This window comes from Tamandua tetradactyla, chromosome 7 (assembly GCF_023851605.1).
Source record: "Tamandua tetradactyla isolate mTamTet1 chromosome 7, mTamTet1.pri, whole genome shotgun sequence".
Classification (NCBI taxonomy): Eukaryota; Metazoa; Chordata; class Mammalia; order Pilosa; family Myrmecophagidae; genus Tamandua; species Tamandua tetradactyla.
Window position 1 is genome coordinate 68,962,261 of NC_135333.1, and position 23,984 is coordinate 68,986,244.

Consider the following 23,984-nt stretch of genomic DNA (forward strand, 5'->3'; position numbering starts at 1 on the left):
CTCTCCATCACTCCACTTTCCCCTTTTTCTTTCATCCTGCACCCTCCATCTGTCATAGTGGCTCTCTCATTCTTTTCTTGTTTGCTGCTTTGCCCTGCAATTTTCCCTTTTCTTCTGTTCTTTTTTCTTCATGCTTTCTCTTGACCTTCACTAGTAAGTAAAAGGCAAACCACTTTTTCAGCTTCCCTGGGGTACTCCTCTTTAGGGCTGGTCCCTTCAGTATCTCTTTGTTTTCCCTCCCTCCCCTTCTGTCCCAAGTTGATGCCCCCAATTCTCAGCTCCAAGTCAGAGCAGACCAGGTCACCTCAGATCTGCAGGGCTGAGGGGTCCTCCACCTCACCCATCTCCTCCCTCCTGGTCGCCCATCCCCTCTCTGCTACACAGGGGTCATCAGGCAGAACCAGGGACTCATATATCTTGCAAAGGCTTTATTTGAAAATTTTGTAACTTACATCCCACAAGAATTCAAGATTATCACCACGAGAAGAAGAAAGAGATAATACAAAAATATATATCACAGCATAGGAGCCAGGTAAGAGGGAAAGAAGGAAGGAAGGTGGAGAAACACTGAGGAGAGATGAACCTGAGGAGAGGGAAAGTGGAGGGGTGGGGGGGAGGCAAAAGAAGGGTAAATGGCAGAGCGAAGGAGGGAGGAGAGGGGGCTGTGAGGGCACCCAGGAAGAGGAGGGGTGGATCTGGAGGCAGCGCTTCCAATGGCCTTGAACCAGCTGGCTCCAGTCCCTGGCAGCTTAGTGGAGTGAGGGAAGCTGGGAAGAGGGAGACTGGCTTGGGGAGCTCTGAGTTCCAGAGAGTGACACACACACACAGACAGGCAGGCAGGACAGACAAGATGAGAGGTTAAGGGGGTGGCGGGGGGGCAAATGGGAGCTCCTTCTCCTTTAGTGCAGCAGGTGGCTCCCCTAAACCCATCTCCCAGATGTCCAAATTTAGCAGTGAGGCGGGGGAGAAGCGTGGGTCCTCACTGCACCCATTCCCGTGGGGCAGCCCTCAGGGTAATGAGAGCACTCTTGGAGTGGCTTGGGGGGCACGAAACACATGACATGGAATGGGACAGAAATATGACAGATGAGGGCACAAGGAGCCCCCAGCTCACCTGGGGCAGCACGCAGGGGCCACAGAAACGACATCAGTGGGTGTCCATGAGGGAGAATGTCAGCACAACACACAACACCACAACGTGGGGCCAGGAAATGCAGGTGAGAGGTAAGGTGTGCATGTGACATTGGCCCCCCGCAGAGCTGAGCTGAGCACAGAATGTGGGACTAGCAAGAGTGGAAAATGAGAAACAAGAGGGAGAATGCAAGAGGCCAGCTAAAGGAAGGGAGGTGGACAGGCAGAGGGTGCCGAGAACAGCCAGACAAGGGCATGAGTGTGTGCCATGGCCTGTGAGGGTGGAGGCGAGTGTACAAGGCTTTCGTGTGAGTGTGCAAGGGTTGGGATGGGGGACCAGAAGCCACAAATATGTGAGGCCCCCACCTAGAGGATGGTGAGCAGAGAGGACTGCCCACGGGGCCAGTGAGGGTTCCAGGGGTGCAAGGGCAGGAGCTAGGAGCACCTGCAGGCCTGGTCCCCCACAGTGGGATGGGGGCTATGGCAGCCCCTTGGCCTCCTGCTTGGCGGCACCCCAACACTGGGGGCATCACAGATTCACCAGGGGAATCCTGAGAGGAAGAGGGAAAGGGCACAGTCAGGGACCAAGGGGGAGGTCAGATCAAAGGGGAATTGGGGATAAGAAGGCAGAGTTGGAATTAAAGGGCAGGATGAGAACAGGACATGGATCCAGAGAAAGTGGGAGAAAAAAGGTGCCCTTCAGAGAGGAGTTGGTCCAGCTCCCTTGGGAGAGCCAGAGACCAGACTGGGAAGGAGAGCCAGGGGCTATGGGGGGGCCAGGTCCCTTCCCTTCCCACCCACCTGGGGAGCCCCCCCACCACAACTCCTCCACAGATCTAAACTGTCTTTCTTCCCCTCCCTCTCATCCCCTGCCCCCTTGCCCTCACCGGTTCAACTGGAAGGCTGGAGCCCCCTTGGGCTGGGACATCCCAGGCCGGGGTCCCCCTCGGGGCTCTTCATGGTCAGGGGTGGGGGTGGGCGAGTCCCCGAAGGCCCCCAGCACAGTGACTCCAGCGGGTGACAGGTCTGTCAGGGGCTGCTGGCTCTCCTCCTGCCTCAGGGATCCTTGCTGCCCCGAAGGCCGGCGCCGCTTCTGGCTGCGGTCCCAGCTAGACCATGGAAGAAAAGAGGGTCTCTCACAGCCTGCAGCATGCTTGCCCTCAGTGTCCTACAGCAGAGAAGCCTGGGGGACTGTATGTCCATAAAACCATGTCCCCACCTCCCAGGGGCCTTGGGCTTGGTGCTGTCTGAGCCATCCTGCTGTCTAGGACCTGATCCAGATCCACAGAATCTGTACCCCCTCCCCCCGATCCAGAGTCTCCCAGAACTGCCCCCTCCCCCTGCCACTTCCCTCCTCAGCAGGCGACCCGCAAGTTTCCTTCTAGCTCAAAGTCAGCTAATGACATGGAGACCTGAGTCTTATGATTCTCTCAGTAAAGTGGGAAGGACAGAGTGGCCCATTATTAAACATGTGCAAAGCAAAATCCAAATTACTTCTGCCCACCCCCCTCCCGCCTCAAGCAGCCCAAAGAAGGCACCTTGCAGATGGAGCCAGTTTTCTCTGTCTGGGAGGAAGTAGGGACAGGAGGTGCCCACCAAACCCCCTGGGTACATAAACAATCCCCTATCTCTCCCATTATCAGAGAACAAGTCAGCCCTGATTTCTCACTGTCTCCCACCTCACCCCCAAATCCTCACTAATTTTTTCCAAGGTCTCCCCTTAACCTCCTGCCCCACTACCCTCAATGAAATTGCCGTCCCCCTTAGCTCCCTCCCTCCTTCAGCTCCAGATGGCCAAACACCCAATCCCATCTACCTAACTCCCACCCCCTGCCCCACAGCTCACCAAAATTTGAAGATGATGCCAGTGGCGACGAGAACGATGATGATGGAGATGGTGATTGTGACATAAAGCTGGGGGTCCACACCTGATTGGAGTGGGGAGAAAGTTTCAGGAAGGCTCAAGGTGGTGGGAGCTGGAAGTGGGGTGGGGGAGGCTGTGGTTTCAGTAGACACCTGGAGTCTGCTTCTGGAGCTCACTGCTTTTATTCTTTCCATCAGCTTCCCCCTGAGTCTTCAGCTCTTTTCCTCCCAAGTTCTTTTCCTTTACTTTCCCAAATGTACTTCACCAAATCTTACTTGTGCAGGTGCTGAGGAGGCGACTCCTGAGAAGCTAGGGAGTGGAGTCGGCCCTCTCCACCCTCTCTGCCCACCCCCCTGCCTCGCCCTGAGCCCAAGCCTCACCCTGCAGGTCCCCTCATCCAGGCTATCCCTCTGCCTGGAATGCTCCCACTCTATTTTTCCAGGTGCAGCTCAAATGTCAATTCTTTGAATGTTTCCTATCCCTCGGCAGATGTGATCTCTCCCATCGCCCTTCTCCTACAGACAGGCTGTGCATGCCTGATTTACAGTACATATACCTCACTCCAGTGTCCACACATCTCCTCTTCTCCAGCAGACCTGATCTCCTTGAGGGCTCAGATGGCATCTTCTCCACTCTGTCCCCCCTCCCTTGTCCAGCATGGTGCCGGACACATCTGCTGTAGGGACTACCAGACAAGGCCTCCCTTCTCACCCTTAGGTCTCTCCACTGGCCTTGCCCACTCACCTTCCCCACGGCCCCCGAACAGGAACGGCCGCAGAGTGGCAGGTGCCTCTCCAAGGATGAGCCCATCGCCATCACCCCGCATGGAGTCTGAATTGGGGTGTGGGGTAGCCAGGCCATGGGGGGCCGCAAAGCCATAGTCCAGAGGCAGAAATCCAGGATTGGCAGAGTTGGGGTCCCCTCCATCCTCTCGAGACACTGTGGGGCCCCACACAATAGCCCAGGGGTACTGGGATGAGGGCGGCCCCTCCTCAAAGCCCGATGGCGTGGCTGGGGGCGCAGTGCCTGGTGGGACCTGCCGACGTGATCTTGGGACCCGAGGAGACCGGCTCGGTGGGGGTGCCCGCTCCCACACACACACGTGGCGTGGGGCTGAGGGGCCTCCCCTTGCACACGGGGGGCGGACTGGGGCTGGTGGGGTTCGAGGGGAGGAGGAGGAGCCCTGAGTAGGCGGTGGGAGGGGCAGCAACAGCAGTGGCCAGAGATGGAGGAGGTGGGACAGAAGCAGCGCAGGCCTGCAACAAGGGAGAAAAAGTGGGTGAGACACAGACCCGGGGGGAGATCCTGGAGGCCATGGTCCTCTCTCCAGGTTTTTCTGCAAAAGTAGGGGGCCTTGGGCAGCCTCTGGCCTCATGCGCTGTTTCCTGAGGGTCTAGCCCTCAGCATGGACCCTATTTCCTAGATGGGCCTAGGAAAATGGTCTCCAAGCTCCCCTCTGCTGTGTCAAACTTACCACATCCTGGACTCCATGTCAGAGGTCTTCCTCAGCTGTGACCCAGATTTTCAGCGTTGGGACTTTACTGGGGGGAAAACGAGGTAGTTACACCCCAGGCTTATCCTGTGTACTTCTCCCAGCTCATTCAGCCACCTAGTCTATCCCCACCTCTACCCCTACCACCACCAAGGATTCACAGCTTCTTAGCATCCTTTTGGGAGAAACCCTCCCAGAGTGACTGCCCATCCTGTCCCCAGGCCCTACCTACAACTTCCCAGGTCCCTGTGACCTCTCCACCCCAGACTCTACTCTCGCTTCTCCAGTTTCCTTCCTTCTCACTTCCTCTGCTTGCAGCTCTAAGCTCTTCTTGGATCTTAATTTAGAGTCAAGAACCTTGTGATTCCTTGAGCACCTACCGCTAGGCAGGGAGTCTGAAGGTGGGGGGAGGGAAGGGGAAGTCAATCTGAGTGTGTGCGTGTGCGTGGGGGGCTTCCAGCCTGCCCACCCCACTTGTTGTCCAAGGAATTTCTCTTATGGTTGGCCCCAGGAATCTGCATCTTCCAGGAGAAGGGCAGGAGGAGAAGGAGGGATGGAAGAAAGGAGACAGAAAGACAGAACGGGGTGGGGGGGGGGAAGCAGAGAATATAATTTTTGCTCTTAATGTTTAATCATCCAAATGCACAGGTGCCCTCTGAAGGGAGGTGAAGTTGGGAAAAGGCCACCCCATCCAATGTAGCTCTCCTGGGCAAAGAGTCCTGGGCGAATCTGGACAGTCAGCTTTGAAAGAGGAAGAGCATGTTCTCAGAATGGTAAGAGGATCCTGTGGGACCCGGATCCCTGGAGGGAATGAGGTTATGACACCCGTGTCCTCTGGATTCTGGATCTAAATCTGTCATTGAGTACCATGAGAGAATAAGAGAGGAATAAAGTGGGAGAAGGCTGGGGATGGGACTGGGGAAGTGGCCAGTGGGGAGAGATGTTGAAAGGGTGAAGGGCTGGGAGGGGGATGGCTGGTTGACAATGAGGAGGAAGGAGGAAGAGGGTGTAGAGTTTAGGGTGAAGGGGAGAAATCAGTCCCTAAAGAAAATGGACTAGGGGAGAGTGGAGGATGTTAAAGGAAAAAAGGAAAAGAGAAAAGGTCGGGAGGGGACAGGAACAGAGAGAGAAGGTGTTACCAGAACAGGGGAAGAAGGAGCAGGAGAAGGAAGGAACAGTCTGTGCAGGATGGAGAAATGGAGAGAATGGAAGGGGAGCGGAGAGGTAGGAACAGAGAAGACCAGGCATGGGGAGAAAGGAAATGGAAAAGGAATGAACATAATACTGAGCACAAAATGAGAAGAGGCAAGGCTGGGGGACAGAAAAGGGGAAGCGCAAAGATGGAGGAGTTATAAATTGTTTCTTCAATGTCAACGGTTTACGGAGATATGGAAAGACATAGAGGTGGGGGCATGGTGGGAAAAAGAGAAGGAGGAAAAGAGATGGAAGCTAGCAGCTAGCGAGAGGGAGGAAGGAGTGTTACAGCGAACCAATGAAGCGGAGAAGGCTCACAGGGACATCTGCGGCCAGCTGACTCCAGGGCTCGCCCCAGGGTCTGGTGCATCCCCTTCCCACGTCAACTCCAACTCCAGGACCCGGCGCCTGATTTAGCCACCCCCTCCAGGAAGCCCGCAGTCCCCAGGCTGGCGCGCCACCCCCACCTTCTCCTCGCCCCTCACCGACCTGTTGGGCGCGGAAGAGCTGGGAAAACCGGGCCCCAGCCCCAGCGTGGCCCCCATCCCACCCCTCCCACTGGCCCACGCTCCCCGGACCCAGCTGGGAAGCGGCGAGAATGAGGGGGCGAGGGGGAAGGAACAGGAGGTCGGCGAAGGGTCCGGAGGGAGCGAGGGCGGGGAGCGGAAAGGCGACTGGAGGCAGGAGGATGCTCGCAGCCGCCCGCCCGGCCAAAGGCGAGGTTGAAGGCAGCCGCGGGGACGGTGACCGCCGCACCGGGGAGGGCAGGATGGGCTCGGGAGCAGCGGAGGGATGGGGACCACAGCGGGGAAGGGAGGCTGGAGGTTGGAGGCTCGAGCCCGGGCCGGGGACCGCGCCTGGAGGGGCGCGAGGCGGAGGACGCAGAGTCGGGAAGAGCAAGGCCGGGCGGGTTCCCTTGGGTGGGGGGCGTGGGGGTTCCCTCCCACTCACCTGCATGTCTGGTGCGGCGGCGGGGCGGCTGCGTGCGCTCTGGGCTGCGCGGGGCTGAGGAGGGGCTGACGCGGGTGGGGCGCGGGGCATGGTCGGGGTACTTGGCCCGCTGCGGGGTGACGGAGCGGGTGGGGAACTGGCGCCCCAGGCGCTGGGTGGCGGCGACAGCGGCGGCGGCGGCGGGAGATGCTCGGCTCGGCTGGGCTCGGCTGGGCTCGGCTGGGCTCGGGCTGCGCTCGGCTCGGCTGGGCTCGGCTGGGCTCGGGCTGCGCTCGGCTCGGCTGGGCTCGGGCTGCGCTCGGTTCGCCTGGGCTCGGCGCGGCGACCGGGAGGCTCCGTCTCCGCCTTTCCCCCCTCCCACCCTAGACCACGCATGATTTAACCCTCCCGCTGCCGCGCCGCAGGAAACGCGCCCAGATCTGCCCCGGACGGAGGTTGGAGAGGGTAGCTGGAGGCGAAGAATCGTCCAGTTCCGCGGGGTCTGGACTTCCTCACCCCTTCCACCCCAACTCCATGGACACACATGGTCGCCCCGATCAGTTTCTAAGATTCTGAATCCCAACGTTCGGAGTCTGTTTCGCCCGGCATGGAAAGGGCCCGGGGTCAGCGCATCATTTTTAGATTATTCCAACAGCTTAATCCCGGATTTCACTCTGGCCCATCTACGATGCGCTCATCCTGAAGTAACCCAAATGATGTCTAAATTAATTACATCAGGTCGAACCACTTGGCTTTTACAGCCCGTGGAAAACCATCAAAACTCTTCGCTATGACTTACCAAGGCCCTACATGGCCTTGCCCCTAAGTAGCTCTGCTTTCCTCCTCTACCCCTCGCTGTGCCCCAGCCACGTTGAAACTGGTCTGTTCCCAGGACTAGACAAATTTAACCTGCCTCAGGACCTTTGCACTAGCTGGTCCATCTGCCTGAAATTCTTCCCCGCTGGCTTTTCACCATGACTCATTCTTTTTTATTCAAATCTCACTCAAATCCAATGTCGCCTTCTCTGGGAAGCCTTCCTAATGTCTCAACCAAAAGTAACCTCCCCAATCCCGATTGCACCCATCCCCATCCCGCTGCTCACATTATTCTGTTTTATCTCCCTCCCTATCTTCTGTGACACCACATTCTCCTAGTTCCCAACCAACCTCAATGACTTTTCCTTCTCAGCCCTCCTCTATTCGACCTCTAAACGTTGGCGCCTCCTCCATCTCAGTCCTTGGCCTCAACTCTCTGCCTAGTGATCTCATCCAGTCCCAGGGCTTAAACACTATTAAATGTCAAGGAGTCCTAAATTTATATCCAGCACACCAGACTCATTTATCCAGCAGCCTACTTGAAGTCTCCTCTTGGATGTCTAATAGCCATGCAAAGCCATGCATGAGCAAAATAGATCTCTTGAATCCCCCACCCCGAACCCTTTTCTCTCCCTATTTTCCCCATACAGGACATGGTAGTTCCTAGTTGTTCAGGCTAAAATCCCAGGAAACAGCCTTCCTCCCTTTCCCTTTTCTCACTAATTCCTTCCCTTTATCTAACCCAGGAGCAAGTCCTGTGGGCTCTACCTCCCAAATCGAGCCTGAATCCATTCTTTTATCTCCATCTCTATTGCTATCACTTTGATCCAAGCCATATTTCTCACCTGGAATATTGCAATAGCTTCATAACCAGTTCCTCACTTCTGCCCTTACTCTTTACACACTAGTCTTCACAATATCCAGGGGTATTTATAAAATATAAACCATACGCCCTCCTGTGCTTAAAAACGCCATTGACTTCTCACTGCAGTTATCGTACATCAAAATTGCTTGTGAGGAGAGGCCCACCAACTTGTACAATCCCTCATAAACCATGCTCCTTTCAGATCAGAATTCTTGCTGTTCTAGAACATCCCAAATCATTCTCTTAGCACTCCTGTGTTTTCATTCCTTCTTCCTGGAATGCTTTGCCCTGGCCCCAACTACAGCTAGTTGGATCCTTCTTAGCATTCAGATCTCTGCTCAAAATCTGAAGTGGCTCCCGCTCTGTTTCATCGCTATGCTTCATTGTCTTTCCAACCCCTTGCTTTCTGAAATAATCTTATATTTGTTTATTGCTTATTGCTTGCCCACACCTCACCCCGAACACACCAGACAGGAGAGATCTCATATGTCTTATTCACCCTGTACCCCAACTCCTATTGCCATGCCGGGCACATAAAAGATGCTCGTTTTTCATTTGCTTATTGAATGTCTCCTGAGACCTCTGCCTTCTCTGAACACTTCATTCTCTGCTCTCCAGTTGCCCCTTTCCTCTCCTGTGCCTGCACTCCCTGATCCTGCCCCATGCCAAATGCTTCAGGCTGAGTCTCTGTCACACCCACGCCCCTCCATGCTCTCACCCTTCATCCGCTGAGTTATTACTATCATTAGCCTGGCACTCCCTCCTTCCGGAAGGAAGCCTGCTGTTCTGACCAGCATCTGCAGCGGCTCCTCTCCTGCCTTTCTAGTCCCTGACAGCCCTTCATTCCCGGGTCAGAACAGCAGTGAGCGAGCCATCCTCCTAGCGTCTCCCAGTGGCAGGAGGAAAACAGTGCACATTGATTCTCAAGTCACACCACCTCCTGGGCCTGAGTGACCCCAGTGTACCCTGGGGAAATGCTGTCGGTAGACTGGTATAATGGGTGTGGATCAGATTTATCTAGTGAATGTTCACTACCAAGTAAGTGCCTTTTATACTGAAGTCTTGGGGTCATTATCAGTTATATCCAGTATTTCCGATTCATTCATTCTTTCAATGAATAATTTTTGAATATTTACTGTAAGCTGGGTACTGCGCCAAAGGCTGAGGATACGTTGGAGAACAAGAACAAAATCATGACTGCCTTCTTGGAACTTCCATTCTAGTGAGGGAGACAATGAAATACAGAGTGAGAAGTGTGTTTTCAGGGGAATCTGAGGAACTTCCCATACCCACCATCTCTATAAACTCTTTAAACAGTTCCTGTCTTTGCTGATATCTTGATCACCATCTCTGGGCTTATTTGGAGCTCCCAGTATTTGATTAAATTTCTGTTCATTTTTTTGTGCTCAAATGCCCAACATCCTTCCCTCTTTTCACTTTCAGCTGATGCCGCGCTTGCTTTTTCGCTGAGAAAATAGAAGCAGTCAGAGAACTCCTTCCACCCACTGCAACATCTCCTGGCCCTACTGCTCCCCCTGCTTACCCCCCATGTATTCCAGCCTCTTTCACCTGCCCAAAGTCATCACTCCAGCGACTGACTCTCCCTCTCCCACACCATTGCTCTCCTCTCTTTGATTATTCCCAGCAGCAGGCAAGCACGCTGCAATTTCTCCCAGCTTAAAACAAACCCTCCCCAGCTCCGTGTTCCCCTCCAGTGCCCGCCCTTCTCTATTTCCCTATACCACAAAGCTCCTCCCTCTTCCTCATCTTGCCCACTTCTGCTCCTTCCATTCCCTCTCTTTCATTATCTTACAGCTGAACTATTTAATTTTTGTAATTCACTATTTAAAATTGGTAGTACATTCACATGTTCAAAAAAAGGTTTTAAGTATGTAAAAAGGTATGCCATGAAAGCTATGCTTTTCACTCTTGTCCGCTCTCTTCCAGGTCCCATCCCATCCCATTCATTGGGAATGATTAATTTCTAGGTATTCATCCAGAATTTCTTTATGCATATGAAAGCAAATAGTAATATAGATTTCTATTCCCCCATATAGTTTTCATAAACATCGGCATACCACATACACTATTTTACCTTTTTCCTTTTTTATATAATGATGACTTTTTTAGAGCTTTCCATATCAGGGGTAGAGAACTCCCCTGTCCTTTGAACAGCCTCCTGGTATTCTGACACATGGAGATATTCCCAATCTCCCTTGAACCCTCCCTTAGGATTTCACCCAAACCATCCTATTGAAATTCCTTTTGTCAAGGTTACCCATAATCTCCATGTTTCTAAATTCAAAAGGTCAACTTTCCGTACTCTTTTACTTGGCTATCAGCAGCCTTTGATATAGTTGCTCATATCCCCTTCAAACCCTTTATCTACCTAAATTTTAAGACACTATGCTGCTAGTTTTCCTCTGTCTCATTGGTTGCTCCTTTCAGAATACTATGTCCTCTCCACCTCCCTGTCTGCTACATCTTGGCTCTTATGGTGGTTTGGAGTTGTATGTACCCCAGAAAAACATGTTCTTAAACTTAATCCATTTCCACGTAAGGAGGTCCTGTTGAAGAGGTTACTTCAGTTACGTTGTGGCCCACCTCAACCAGGAGAAGTCTTCATCTTGCTGATGGAGTCCTTTATAATTGAATGAAATTCAGACACAGAGAGAGAGAAAGCCACAGGAAGTAGAAAGCTGAAATCAGTGAAACCTGGAAGTGAAGGGAGAAACCAGGAGAGGCTACCACATGCCTTCCCATGTGATAAGCCAAGAGCCAAGCCTTGCCAGCTATCAGCCCCAGAACATCATAGTCTTCAGGGAGAAAACATCACCTTGATGATACCTCGATTTGTTCTTTCTTTTAGCCCCCAAAACTATAAGCAAATAAATTCCCATTGTTTAAATTGACCCACTGCTTCAGCAGCCCAGGTGTGCTTGTTTGAAAGGATGAACGTACCCTAGAAAAGCCATGTTTTAATCCTAATCCCATTTTATAAATCCAGTTGTTTCTTTTAAACCCTATTCAGTACTGTATGTTTGAATCTGTAATTAGATCATCTCTCTGGAGATGTGACTCAATCAAGAGCGGTTGTTAAACTGGATTAAGTGGAGACATGTCTCCACCCATTCAGGTGGGTCTTGATTAGCTTACTGGAATCCTAGAAAAGAGGTTACATTTTAGAGAAAGCAGGAGATTCTGAGAAAGCAGAATGAGAAGCAGAGAGTCCACCAGCCAGCGACCATTGGAAATGAAGAAGGAAAACGCCTCCCAGGGAGTTTCATGAAAGGAAGGCGGGAGAGAAAGCTAGCAGATGACGCCGTGTTCACCACGTGCTTTTCCAGATAAGAGAGAAACTCTGACCCTGTTTGCCATGTGCCTTCTCACTTGAGAGAGAAACCCTGAACTTCACTGGCCTTCTTAAACCAAGGTATCTTTCCCTGGATGCCTTAGATTGGACATTTCTATAGACTTGTTTTCATGGGACATTTTCTTGGCCTTAGAACTGTAAACTAGCAACTCATAAAATTCCCCCTTTTAAAAGTCATTCCGTTTCTGGTATATTGCATTCTGGCAGCTAGCAAACTAGAACACCAGGTAACTAAAACAGGTCTCTTTTCTATTGGTGGTTACTCCCCAGGAGAGCTCATTCAGCCTCAGGGCTTTCAATACTCATTCCGATGATTTCCAGACTCATATTTCCAGCGTTGCTTGTCCAACTGCAAGCCTGTCCTCCCTCAGTGTTCTTCTCTCTCCTAATACATAGCATCTCCATTCTTCCAGTTGCAGAGGACAAAATTTTGAAGCCATTCTTTTCTAAAAAATATTTTTATTGGTAAATCTTCACACACATACATCCCATACTTGGTGTACAATCAATGGCTCACAATATCATCACATAATTGTGGATTCTTCACCATGCTCATTTCTTAGAACAGTTGCATCACTCCAGAAAAGGAAATAAAAAGAAAAAAACTCATACATATCATACACATCACCTCTCCCTATCTTTCTTTTTTTAATGTCTCTATACCTGGATAGCATTTTATTTTATTTAACTTTTAATTATCTTTGTATAAATATAAATATATAACATGATCCAAGATACTAATATATATGTTAGTTATATCTTAGTTATAAGTTGGAAAACAAAATGAATACCTGTGAACCCACCACTTGATCCAAGGATGAGAAAGTTACCAATAATTTGCATCCATGTGTACCCCTCACCCATCCCCCAACCACCTTCTTATAATCACTATTTTTTTTTAAATTAGAGAAGTTGTGGAATTACAGAAGAATCATGCATAAAACACAGTATTTCCATATGCCACCCTACTATTAACATTGGTGTGGTACATTAGTTACAACTAATGAAAGTACATTTTTATAATTGTACCATTAGTGTAGTCTACTTAAGAGTTCGCTGTACAGAGTTTCTGTTGTACAGTGCCACAGATTTTTTTTATTTAATTCTAGTAACATATATACAACCAAAAATACCCCTTTTAACCACATCCAAAGAAATAATTCAGTGTTGTTAATAATGTATAATCACAAATTTTAAAAAATTATTCCTTCTGAGATACTCTACTATTTGTATATAACCTGGTTATTCCCTGAAATTTGGGTATTTATGTGACACCTGAGACTCAAGTTAGAGCTCTGGCTAGGAAAGTCAACATTACCCCATTCAGCAACTGTTTGAAAAATTGAAAAAGCGATCAGACTTTGACTATTAATATTTTGGGTAACACATTATCTAATTTAACTTGTATGGTCACTTTATTTAAGCACCATAAGTACATGGAATCTTGAATAGTGTGTGAGATCTTGTTGGTTTGTACAGGTTAGTGTGATGCCCAGATATATTCCAGAGTAATTTGGGCAGAGAATAAAAAAGTATTTGCAAAGTTCCCTCTGAGGACTGTGGAAAAAAGAGGAAATATTCAACTTCCCCATCTGGGAAATTCTTGATATTCTTGCAAGCAGTGGGGAAAACCAATTCAATAGGCTGAGCCCTCAATATTGGGGAGCAACCTTATGAAACCTATTCCTGCAAAGGTGAAGCTAAGCCTACTTAAAATTATGCCTGAGTCACCCCCAGAGAACCTCTTTTGTAGCTTAGGTGTGGCCTCTCTTAAGCCAACTCAGCAGGTGAATGCACTGTCCTCCCCCTACGCAGTACATGACTCTCAGGATTGTAAATTTCTCTGGCAACGTGGGTCAGGATTCCCAGGATAAGCCAGGACCTGGCATCATGGGATTGAGAAAGCCTTCTTCTTCTTCTTTTTTTTAGCTTTCATTGAGAAATATCCACACACATACAGTCCAACCATATTATACAATCAGAGGCTCACAATATCATCATATGGTTGTGTTTTTCACCATGATCATTTTTAGAACATTTGCATCACTCCAGAAAAAGAAATTAAAAGAATAAAAAAGAACTCATACATCCCATACTCCTTACCCCTCCCTCTCATTAACTCACAATATTTCAATTTAGCCATTTTCTATCTTGATCTCCCTGTATTATTTATTTATTCTTCTTCTTATTATTATTTTTTTACTCATCTGTCCATACCTTGGGTAAAAGAGGCATCAGACACAAGGTTTTCACAATCACACAGTCACGTTGTAAAAGCTTATAGTAAAACAGTCTCCAAGAATCAAGGCTACTGGAACACAGCTCAACAGTTTCAGGTACTTCCCTTCAGCCACTCCAATACACCATAAACTAAAAAGGGGTATCTGTATAATGCATATGAATAACCTCCGGAATAAGCTCTCCACTCTGTTTTAAATCTCTCAGTCACTGAGACTTTATTTTGTATCATTTCTCTCTTCCCCCTTTTGGTCAAGAAAGCTTTCTCAATCCCATGGTGCCGGATCCCAGCTCATCCCTAGGAGTCAGGTTTCACATTGTCAGTGAGATTTACACCCCCGAGAGGCATGTCCTGTGTAGGGGGAGAGGTCAGTGAGCTCACCAGCCCAGTTGGCTTAGAGAGAAGCTATGCTGAGCAACAAAAGAGGTTCTCTGGGGGTGGCTCTTGGCATAATTATAAGTAAGCTTAGTTTCTCCTTTGCAGGATAAGTTTCACAGGTGTAAGCCCCAAGATTGAGGGCTCAGCCTATTGAATTGGTTGTCCCCACTGCTTGTGAGAATATCAGGAATTCCCCAAATAGGGAAGTTGAATATTTCCTCCTTTCTCCACAGTCCCCAGAGGGCACTTTGCAAATGCTTTTTTATTCTCTGACCAAATTACTCTGGAATATATCAGGGCATCGCACTAACCTCTACAAACCAACAAGATCTCACGCCCTATTCATGATTCCATGTAATTATGGCGTTCAAATAAAGTGACCATACAAGTTAAATTAGATAACGTGTTACCCAAAATATTAATTTTGCACCAAATAAACACCCCTCCCTTTGATCTCACACGGAGGTTGAAATTTGAAAATATGTGCCATATCATCCTTTCCATTAGTCCTATCCAGATCAGCTTCATTAACAGCTCCAGATGAAGTCTGATAGCTTTTACAACTTTTTTTATTATAGCATTAATTTTTAAATTATTTTTAAAATACCAAAAAATACAAAACAAATGCAAATATTCTTAACTTTTGATCATTCCATTCTACATATATAATTGGTAATTCACAATATCATCACATAGTTGCATATTCATCATCATGATCATTTCCTGGAACATTTGCATCTGTTCAGAAAAAGAAATAAAAGAAACAGAAAAAAATTCGTCCATACCATGCCCCTTACCCCTCCCTTTCATTGATCACTAGCATTTCAATCTAAATTTATTTTAACATTTGTTCCCCCTATTATTTATTTTTATTCCATATGTTTTACTCGTCTGTTGATAAGGTAGATAAAAGGAGCATCAGATACAAGGTTTTCACAATCACACAGTCACATTGTAAAAGCTATATCATTATACAATCATCTTCAAGAAACACGGCTACTGGAACACAGCTCCACATTTTCAGGCAGTTTCCTCCAGCCTCTCCACTACATCTTGACTAACAAGGGGATATCTACTTAATGCATAAGAATAACCTCCAGGATAACCTCTCAACTCTGGAATCTCTCAGCCATTGACACTTTATTTGTCTCATTTCCCTCTTTCCTCTTTTGGTTGAGAAGGTTTTCTCAATCCCTTGATGCTGAATCTCATCTCATTCTAGGGTTTTTCTCAATCCCTTGATCCTGAGTCTCAGCTCATTCTAGGATCTCTGTCCCACATTGCCAGGAAGGTCCACACCCCTGGGAGTCATGTCCCACATAGACAGGGGAGGGTGGTGAGTTTGCTTGTTGTGTTGGCTGGAGAGAGAGGCCACCTCTGAGCAACAAAAGAGTTCTCTTGGGGATAACTCTTAGGCCTAATTTTAAGTAGGCTTGACCTATCCTTTGTGGGGTTAAGTTTCATATGAACAAACCCCAAGATTAGGGGTTCAGCCTTTTGCTTTGGTTGTCTGCACTGCTTGTGAGAATATCAAGAATTCAAGTTGGGGAAGTTGAATTTTCCCCCTTTCTCACCATTCCCCGAAGGGGACTTTGCAAATACTTTTTTATTCACTGTTCAAATCACTCTGGTATTTATCGGGGCATCACTCTGGACAAACCAACAAAATCTCATGTCAAGGCTCCATGTACTTATGGTGTTCCTCTAAGCTGTCTAAATAAGTTATATTAGGAAATGCTCTAGTCAAAATATAAATTTTGTACCAAATAAACGTTTTTTGCTTTAGTCTCACACATAAGTTAAAAATTTTAAATATTAATTACCATCTATTTTCAGCAACCTGCAGTAATGACATGCCTTTGTTCTTCCTCATTTATAAACATTTTTTAAATTTGTACATTTAGACACTATCATTATACACTCTAGGCATTCCTAAATTATACCATCTCAATCTTTATCATCTTTCTTTCTGATTTCATTTGTGCCCCCAGCCCTCCTACCTCTATTATTCTCACATTCAGCTTCATTCAGTGTTTTAATATAATTGTATTACAGTTAGGTAGTATTGTGCTGTCTGTTTCTGAGTTTTTACATTCAGTCCTGTTGCACAATCTGTATCCCTTCAGCTCCAATTACCCAATATCTTACCCTATTTCTATCTCCTGTTAGTCTCTGTTACCAACAACATATTCCAAGTTTATTCACTAATGTCAGTTCATATCAGTGAGACCATACAGTATTTGTCCTTTTGTTTCTGGCTAATCTCACTTAGCATAATGTCCTTAAGGTCCATCCATGTTGTTACATACTTCATAACTGTATTCTGTCTTACAGAATGCATATGTATATGTGGTATGTATATACTACAGTTTGTTTAGCCACTCGTCTGTTGATGGACATTTTGGCTGTTTCCATCTCTTCGCAATTGTAAATAATGCTGCAATAAACATTGGTATGCAAATGTCCATTTGTGTCCTTGCCCTCATGTCCTCTGAGTAGATACCTAGCAATGGTATTGCTGGGTCATTTGGCAATTCTATATTTAGCTTTGTGAGGAACCGCCAAAGTGCCCTCCACAGCGGTTGTACCATTTGACATTCAGATGAAGTGTAATGGCTTTTTCAACATTTTTTTAATTGTGAAAAATAGCATATATACAAAATAGCAATAAATTTCCAAGTACATTTTAACAAGTACTTATACAACAGATTTTAAAGTTTGTATAGGTTAAAGTTCCACGATTTTTCATTTTTTCTTCTAGCTGCTCCAAGACACTGGAGACCAAAAGGAATATCAGTATACTGATTCAGCTGTCATATTCATGTGTTAAATCCTATCTTCACTATTATACTCTTCTATCTCTTTTTTTGTGAAAAATAACATAAATTTTAAAAAGCAATAAATTTCAAAGTACATTGCAATAATTAGTTGTAGAACAGATTTCAGAGTTCGGTATGGGTTGCAATTCCATAATTTTAGGTTTTTATTTCTAGCTGCTCTAAGGAACTGGAAACTGAAACAAATATCAATCTGCTGACTCAGCATTTATACTCATTTGTTAAACCCAATTTTTCTCTGAATAACTCCACCATCACTCACTCATCTTTCTCTCACTCTTTAGGGGTATTTGGGCTATGGCCATTCTGATCTTTTCATGATGGAAGGGGCTGTTAGTAATATGGGATGGGGGATGGAACTAGCTGATGTTCTGGAAAGGCTGGCCCCTCTGCATTGCAGAACTTATCTTGTTCAGGGATCCATCTGGAAGTTGTAGGTTTCTGGAAAGTTACCCTAGTGCATGGAACACTTGTAGAATCTTACATAATGTCTTAGGTATTTTTTAGGATTGGCAGGAGTGGTTTTGGTTGGGGGTTGGCAAACTATGATAGTAGCAATGTCTAACTGAAGCTTGCATAAAAGTGACTTTCAAAATGATGAATATGCAACTATGTGATGTTATTAAGAATTACTGATTGTACATGTAGAATGGAATGATTTCTAATTGTTTTGTTAATTCTTTTTTTAATTAATTAAAAAAAACTATAAAAAAAAAATGCTACTACCCAGGTGATGCCCTGGCCCTGCTTAATTTTCAGGGACCAAAAAACTAAAGAAAATGTCTGCATCTTACAATTCTAGCAATTAAGCTTGTGACTGTTCTGAAATATTACTTGCTTAAAAACAATTTTTGTAACAGGTGGCAAGATCTCTGTGCTGAAAGTTCCATGTTAAAAATTTTATGTGAGAAAATTTGTAATTAATATTAGTGGAATACACCTACAAACAAAATAAAATTTAAGGTGGCCCAAAATGAAAGCCACAAATAAAAAAAAAAAAAAGTGACTTTCAGAATAGCCTCTCAGTTCTATTTGAACTCTCTCAGACACTGAAACCTTATTATTATTTTTTTAAGTTTCAGAATTTGAATCTTTTGCCTTTACTGGAAAAAAATAAAAAATAAAATATGAGTGTTTATAGTCTTTAGCTAAATATTCCCTTTACAGATTTATCATTATGAAGGAATTTATCATCACTGAGTAATTTCAAAACATGTTGGGAAGTAATTTTCTTTTAGCCACTGAATATCACATAGGATTCTCTTATATGGGATTTTGATATACAGCTCTTTCTGATTTGCTTTGTTTTTGCTTTTTGTTTGTCTGTGTTTTTTTAAACTTTTTTTATTGTATAGTATAACATATATACAAAGCAAAGAAATAAAAATGCAGTAGTTTTCAAAGCACTCTTCAACAAGTAGTTATAGGACCGATCCCAGAGTTTGTCATGGGCTACCACATGATCCTCTCATGCTTTTCCTTCTAGCTGCTCCAGACTATAGGAGGCTAGAAGACTTAAATATTTTTTTTTATCATCACAATCGACTTTTTTCCCTTCTTTTTTGTGAACAATAACATACATACAAAAAAGCTATAAATTTCAAAGCATAGCACCACAATTAGTTGCAGAACATATTTCAGACTGTGACATGAGTTACAATTTCACAATTTTAGGCTTTTATTTCTAGCTGCTCTAAAATACTGGAAACTAAAAGAAATATCAGTTTAATAGTCAGCATCATATTCATTTGTTAAGTCCTATCTTCTTTGTATAACTCCACCATCACCTTTGATCTTTCCATCCCTCTCTTTAGAGGTGTTTGGTTTATGGCAATTCTAAATTTTTCATATGGTAAGGGTCTGTCACTAATATGGGATAGGGAGATGGAACTATCTAATGTTCTGGAGAGGCTGGGCTAGGTTTCAGGACTCACCTGGAGGTTGTAGGTTTCTGGAAAGTTACTCTAGTGCATGGAACATTTGTAGAATCTTTTATAATACCTTAGGTATTTTTTAGGATTGCCAGGAGTGGTTTTTTTTTTAAATTTATTTATTAATTAAAAAATAAAGAAATAAAATAAAACATCAACATACATAATCAGTAATTCACAATATCATCACTTAGTTGCATATTCATCATTTCTTAGAACATTTGCATTAATTCAGAAAAAGAAATAAAAAGGCAATAGAAAAAGAAATAAAACGAACATAGGAAAGAAAAAAAAAAGATATACCTACCATACCCCTTACCCCTCGCTTTCATTGATCACTAGCATTTCAAACTAAATTTATTTTAGCATTTGTTCCCCCTATTATTTATTTTTATGCCATATGTTCTACTCCTTTGTTGCAAGGTAGATAAAAGGAGTATCAGACACAAGGTTTTCACAATCACACAGTCACATTGTGACAGCTGTATCATTATTCAATCATCCCTCAAGAAACATGGCTACTGGAACACAGCTCTACATTTTCAGGCAGTTCTCTCCAGCCTCTCCATTACATCTTTTTTTTTTTTTATTAATTAAAAAATTAACTAACACATTTAGAAATCATTCCATTCTACATATACAATCAGTAATTCCCAATATCATCACATAGATGCATATTCATCATTTCTTAGTACATTTGCATCGATTTAGAAAAAGAAAGAAAAAGACAACAGAAAAAGAAATAAAAAGATAATAGAGAGAGAAATAAAAAAAAAACCAACAACAGCAAAAAAACTATACCTCAGATGCAGCTTCATTCAGTGTTTTAACATAATTACATTACAATTAGGTAGTATTGTGCTGTCCATTTCTGAGTTTTTGTATCCAGTCCTGTTGCATAGTCTGTATCCCTTCAGCTCCAGTCACCCATTATCTTACCCTATTTCTATCTCCTGATGGTCTCTGTTACCATTGACATATTCCAAGTTTATTCTCTAATGTCGGTTCACATCAGTGGGACCATACAGTATTTGTCCTTTAGTTTTTGGCTAGTCTCACTCAGCATAATGTTCTCTAGGTCCATCCATGTTATTACATGCTTCATAAGTTTATTCTGTCTTAAAGAGCAGGAGTGGTTTTGATTGGGGTTTGGCAAATTATGATAGTAGCAATGGCTAACTGAAACTTGTGTAAGAGTGACTTTCAGAGTAGCCTCTCGACTTTATTTGAACTGTCAGCCACTGATACCTTATTTGTTATACATCATTTCCCCTTTTTGGTCAGGATGGCATTGTTAATCCCATGGTGCCAGGGCCAGACTCATCCCTGGTGGTCATCTCCCACGCCGCCAGAGAGACTTTCATCCTTGGATGTCATGTCCTACTTAGGAGGGAGGTCAATGGTTTTACTTGCAGAGTTGGGCTTAGAGAGAGAGAGGCCACATCTGAGCAACAAAAGAGGTATTCTGGAGGTGACTCTTTGGCATACCTATAGGTAGGCTAAGCGTCTCCACTATGTACATAAGCTTCACAAGAGCAAGCCTCAAGATCAAGGTTGAGTGTCCCTAATGTTTGACACAGTATCCAGAGTTTCCCAGGTGGTACAGTTTAATAGTTTCATATTGTTTCTCCCATCCCTCAAGGGACTTTGCTAATACAGTTTGATTATCTGCTTAATATACTCTGGGATGTATCCAGACATTACATTAAGAAGCTATGCAGGACTACAGGCTCACATTCTTATTCTGGGCCCCCTGTGTTTAGGTTGTTTAAATGACCTAGCTAGACAGGTTAAGTTAGATTATGTACTATTGAAAATTTAGATTCTGAACAAAATAAACCTTTCTTCCTTTTAAGTTTATAAATTATAGCTAATCCATATGAGTAAGGCATGATGATATTTGTCTTTTCGTTTCTGACATTTTATTCCACATACTGTCCTTAAGGTTCATTCACCTAGTTGCATGCATCATAGAGAAAGCCTTCTTCACCAAAAGGGGAACGAGAGAAATGAAACAAAATTAAGTTTCGAATGGTGTCGAGAGGTTATCCTGGAGGTTATTCTTATACATTTTATAGATATCCCTTTTTAGTTTATGGTGTATTGGAGTGGCTAGAGGGAAGTACCTGAAACTGTTGAACTGTATTCCAGTAGCCCTGATTCTTGAAGAAGACTGTGTAACCATATAGGTTTTACAATGTGACTGTGTGATTCTGAAAACCTTGTCTCTGATGCTCCTTTTATCCAGGGTATGGAGAGTTGAGTTAAAAAATAAGGAAAAATAAATAATAATGAATGGGGGGATAAGAGGTAAAAAAAAAAAATTCGGTAGGCCAAAATAATAGTGGTCAACGAGAGGGCGGGGTAAGGGGTATGGGATGTATGTGTTTTTTCTCTTTCCTTTTTCTGGAGTGAAGCAAACGTTCTAAAAATGATCATGGTGATGAATATACAACTATGTGATGATATTGTGAGCTATTGATTGTATACTGTGGATGGACTGTATGTGTGTGAAGATTTTTCAATAAAAATATTTTTTAACTATTACATTGTTGTTGTTTTTTCCCCACAACATTAGGTTTTTATTTCTAGCTGCTCAAAGGTACTGGAAGCTAAAAGAAATATCAGTAAAATGATTCAGCACTTATTTGTTAAATCCAACTTTCTCTGTGTAACTCCATCATTACCTCTGATCTTTCTCACACTCAGTAGCGGTATTTGGGCTATGCCCATTCTAACTTTTTTTCTTTTAACTTTTTTTTTTTTCAATCTCCTCAATTTATTTTGACATTTGTTCCTCCTATTATGTATTTATTTTTAATCCATATGTTTTACTCATCTGTCCATAAGGTAGATGAAAGAAGCGTCAGACACAAGGTTTTCATGATCGCACAGTCACGTTGTGAGAGCTGTTTCATTATACAGTCATGTTCAGGCAACATGGCTACTGGAACACAGCTCTACATTTTTAGGCAGTTCCCTCCAGCCTCTCTGTTCAAGGTGATAGCTGTTTAATGGGTAAGAACAACCTCCAGGATAACCTTTCGACTCTGTTTGGAATCTCTCAACCATTGATACTTTGTCTCATTTCTCTCTTCCCCCTTTCGGTTGAGAAGTTTTTCAATCCCTTGGTGCTAAGTCCCAGCTCATTCTAGGATTTCTGTCCCACATTGCCAGAAAGGTTCATACCCCTGGGAGTCATGTCCCACGTGGAGAGGGGGAGGGCAGTGAGTTTGCTTGGCGTGTTGATTGAGAGAGAGATGGCCCGACATGTCTTGCCTACGGATCCTCAGCCTCCATGGCTTTGCCTCTGAAGTTATTTTTCCTCCAGTGTGTCCCTTCTCTTAACCCCCCAGTCCAAACTGGCAGTGGCTCTGTCTATATAGGTCCCACAGCACTGTCGTTGGCTTTCTATGCAGTAGCCTTGGATCATGCCCATCAGACATAAGGAATTTCCACAAATCCTTCCTGGAGAACTCCGTGTCCGGTCTTGGCTTTCTCTGAGATGATGGCTGACTGGTTCCATGTTTGGTTAAATCCTCATGTGGGGCACTATTCTCTGGGGTCTTCCCTCCTGGAAGCCCAGAATTCTCCAGAGCCTCAATTTCTGGTTTCTTTGTACCCAAGAGTTCAGTTCTCATCTTATCTCTTTCCTGTCACATTCACTGAAAGCTGTGAGGAGAAACCAAGCTGCGCTTTCCACATTGAATTTGGAGCTCTCCTCTGCTAAATTTCCAAGTTCATGCCTTTGAAAATCTGCCTTCCAGCCAAAGCCACTGGTCAATTTTACCAGATTCTCTGCTGTTTTAACACAAGGATTGCCTTCTTTACAGCTGGCGGTAACACACACGCCTCCTTTCTGTCTAAGGCCTTATCAACGATATCTTCGGAGTCCACATTTCTACCAACAGTCTCTTCAGACATTCTAGGCCTTCTCTATCAAGCGCTTCTGTTCTAGTTTGCTAACTGCTGGAATGCAATAGACCAGAAACAGAATGGCTTTTCAAAGGGGAATTGAATAAGTTGCTAGTTCACAGTTCTAAGGCCAAGAAAATGTTCCCGTTAAAACAAGTCAATAGACGTGTCCAATCTAAGGCATCCAGGGAAAGATACCTTGGTTCAAGAAGGCTGATACAGTTCAGGATTTCTCTGTTAAGTAAGAAGGCACGCGGTGAACAGAGGCAAGGTTTCTCTCTCATCTGGAAAGGCACATGGCAAACACAGCGTTATCTTTGAGTTTTGTCTCCTGGCCTCCTGTTTGATGAAGCTCCCTGGGAGGCGTTTTCCTTCTTCATCTCCCAAGGTCGCTGGCTGGTGGACTCTCTGATTCTCCTAGCTATGTCCTTAACTTTTTTTTATTGTATAGTATAACACATATACAAAGCAAAGAAATAAAAAAGCAATAGTTTTCAAAGCACTCTTCAAAAAGTGGCTACAGGATAGATCCCAGAGTTTATCATGGGCTGCCACACAATCCTTTCATATTTCTTCTAGCTGCTCCAGAATATAGGAGGCTAGAGGGCTTAAATACTTTTTTATCATCACAATCGACTTTTTTTTCCTTCTTTTTTTGTGAACAATAACATATTTCTACACAAAAGCTATAAATTTCCAAGCACAGCACCACAATTAGTTGTAGAACATATTTCAGACTTTGACATGGGTTACAATTTCACAATTTTAGGTGTTTATTTCTAGCTGCCCTAAAATACTGGGGACTAAAAGAGATATCAATTTAATGAGTCAGCATTCATATTCATTTGTTAAGTCCTATCTTCTTTGTATAATTCCACCATCACCTTTGATCTTTCCATACCTCTTTTTGGGGTTGTTTGGGCTACGGCCATTCTGAATTTTTTATATTGGAAGGGTCTGTCACTAATATGGGGTAGGGAGAGGGAATTATTTGATGTTCTGGAGAGGCTGGGCTAGGT

The 23,984-nt window shown here is 44.9% G+C and overlaps 2 protein-coding genes across 4 annotated transcripts in view; one reads left to right on the forward strand and one right to left on the reverse strand.

Moving 5' to 3' along the window:
• Positions 1 to 23,984, forward strand: part of COPS7A (COP9 signalosome subunit 7A) — a 57,662-nt gene that overhangs the window by 601 nt on the left and 33,077 nt on the right. Inside the window, exons 1-3 of one of the 2 annotated variants that reach the window (XM_077169849.1) lie at positions 464 to 532; positions 2,973 to 3,028; positions 5,136 to 5,260. In XM_077169849.1, coding sequence (XP_077025964.1) covers positions 5,247 to 5,260 — 14 coding nt within the window. In that variant the 5' untranslated portion in view covers positions 464 to 532; positions 2,973 to 3,028; positions 5,136 to 5,246. Of the gene's footprint in view, positions 1 to 463; positions 533 to 2,972; positions 3,029 to 5,135; positions 5,261 to 23,984 lie in introns of those variants that run through there. The other variant, XM_077169850.1, reaches the window with a different exon arrangement.
• PIANP (PILR alpha associated neural protein) lies at positions 273 to 6,782 on the reverse strand. 2 transcript variants are annotated; one of them, XM_077169856.1, is made up of 6 exons: positions 6,633 to 6,782; positions 4,470 to 4,536; positions 3,740 to 4,251; positions 2,978 to 3,059; positions 2,019 to 2,240; positions 273 to 1,682 (listed from the first exon to the last, which is right to left on the reverse strand). In XM_077169856.1, the coding sequence occupies exons 2-6, from the start codon at positions 4,484 to 4,486 to the stop codon at positions 1,661 to 1,663; spliced, it is 855 nt and encodes a 284-aa protein (XP_077025971.1). In that variant the 5' UTR covers positions 4,487 to 4,536; positions 6,633 to 6,782; the 3' UTR covers positions 273 to 1,660. The 2 variants fall into 2 exon arrangements, with proteins under 2 accessions (XP_077025971.1, XP_077025972.1); XM_077169857.1 differs by lacking the exon at positions 6,633 to 6,782 and having other exon boundaries at positions 4,470 to 4,553.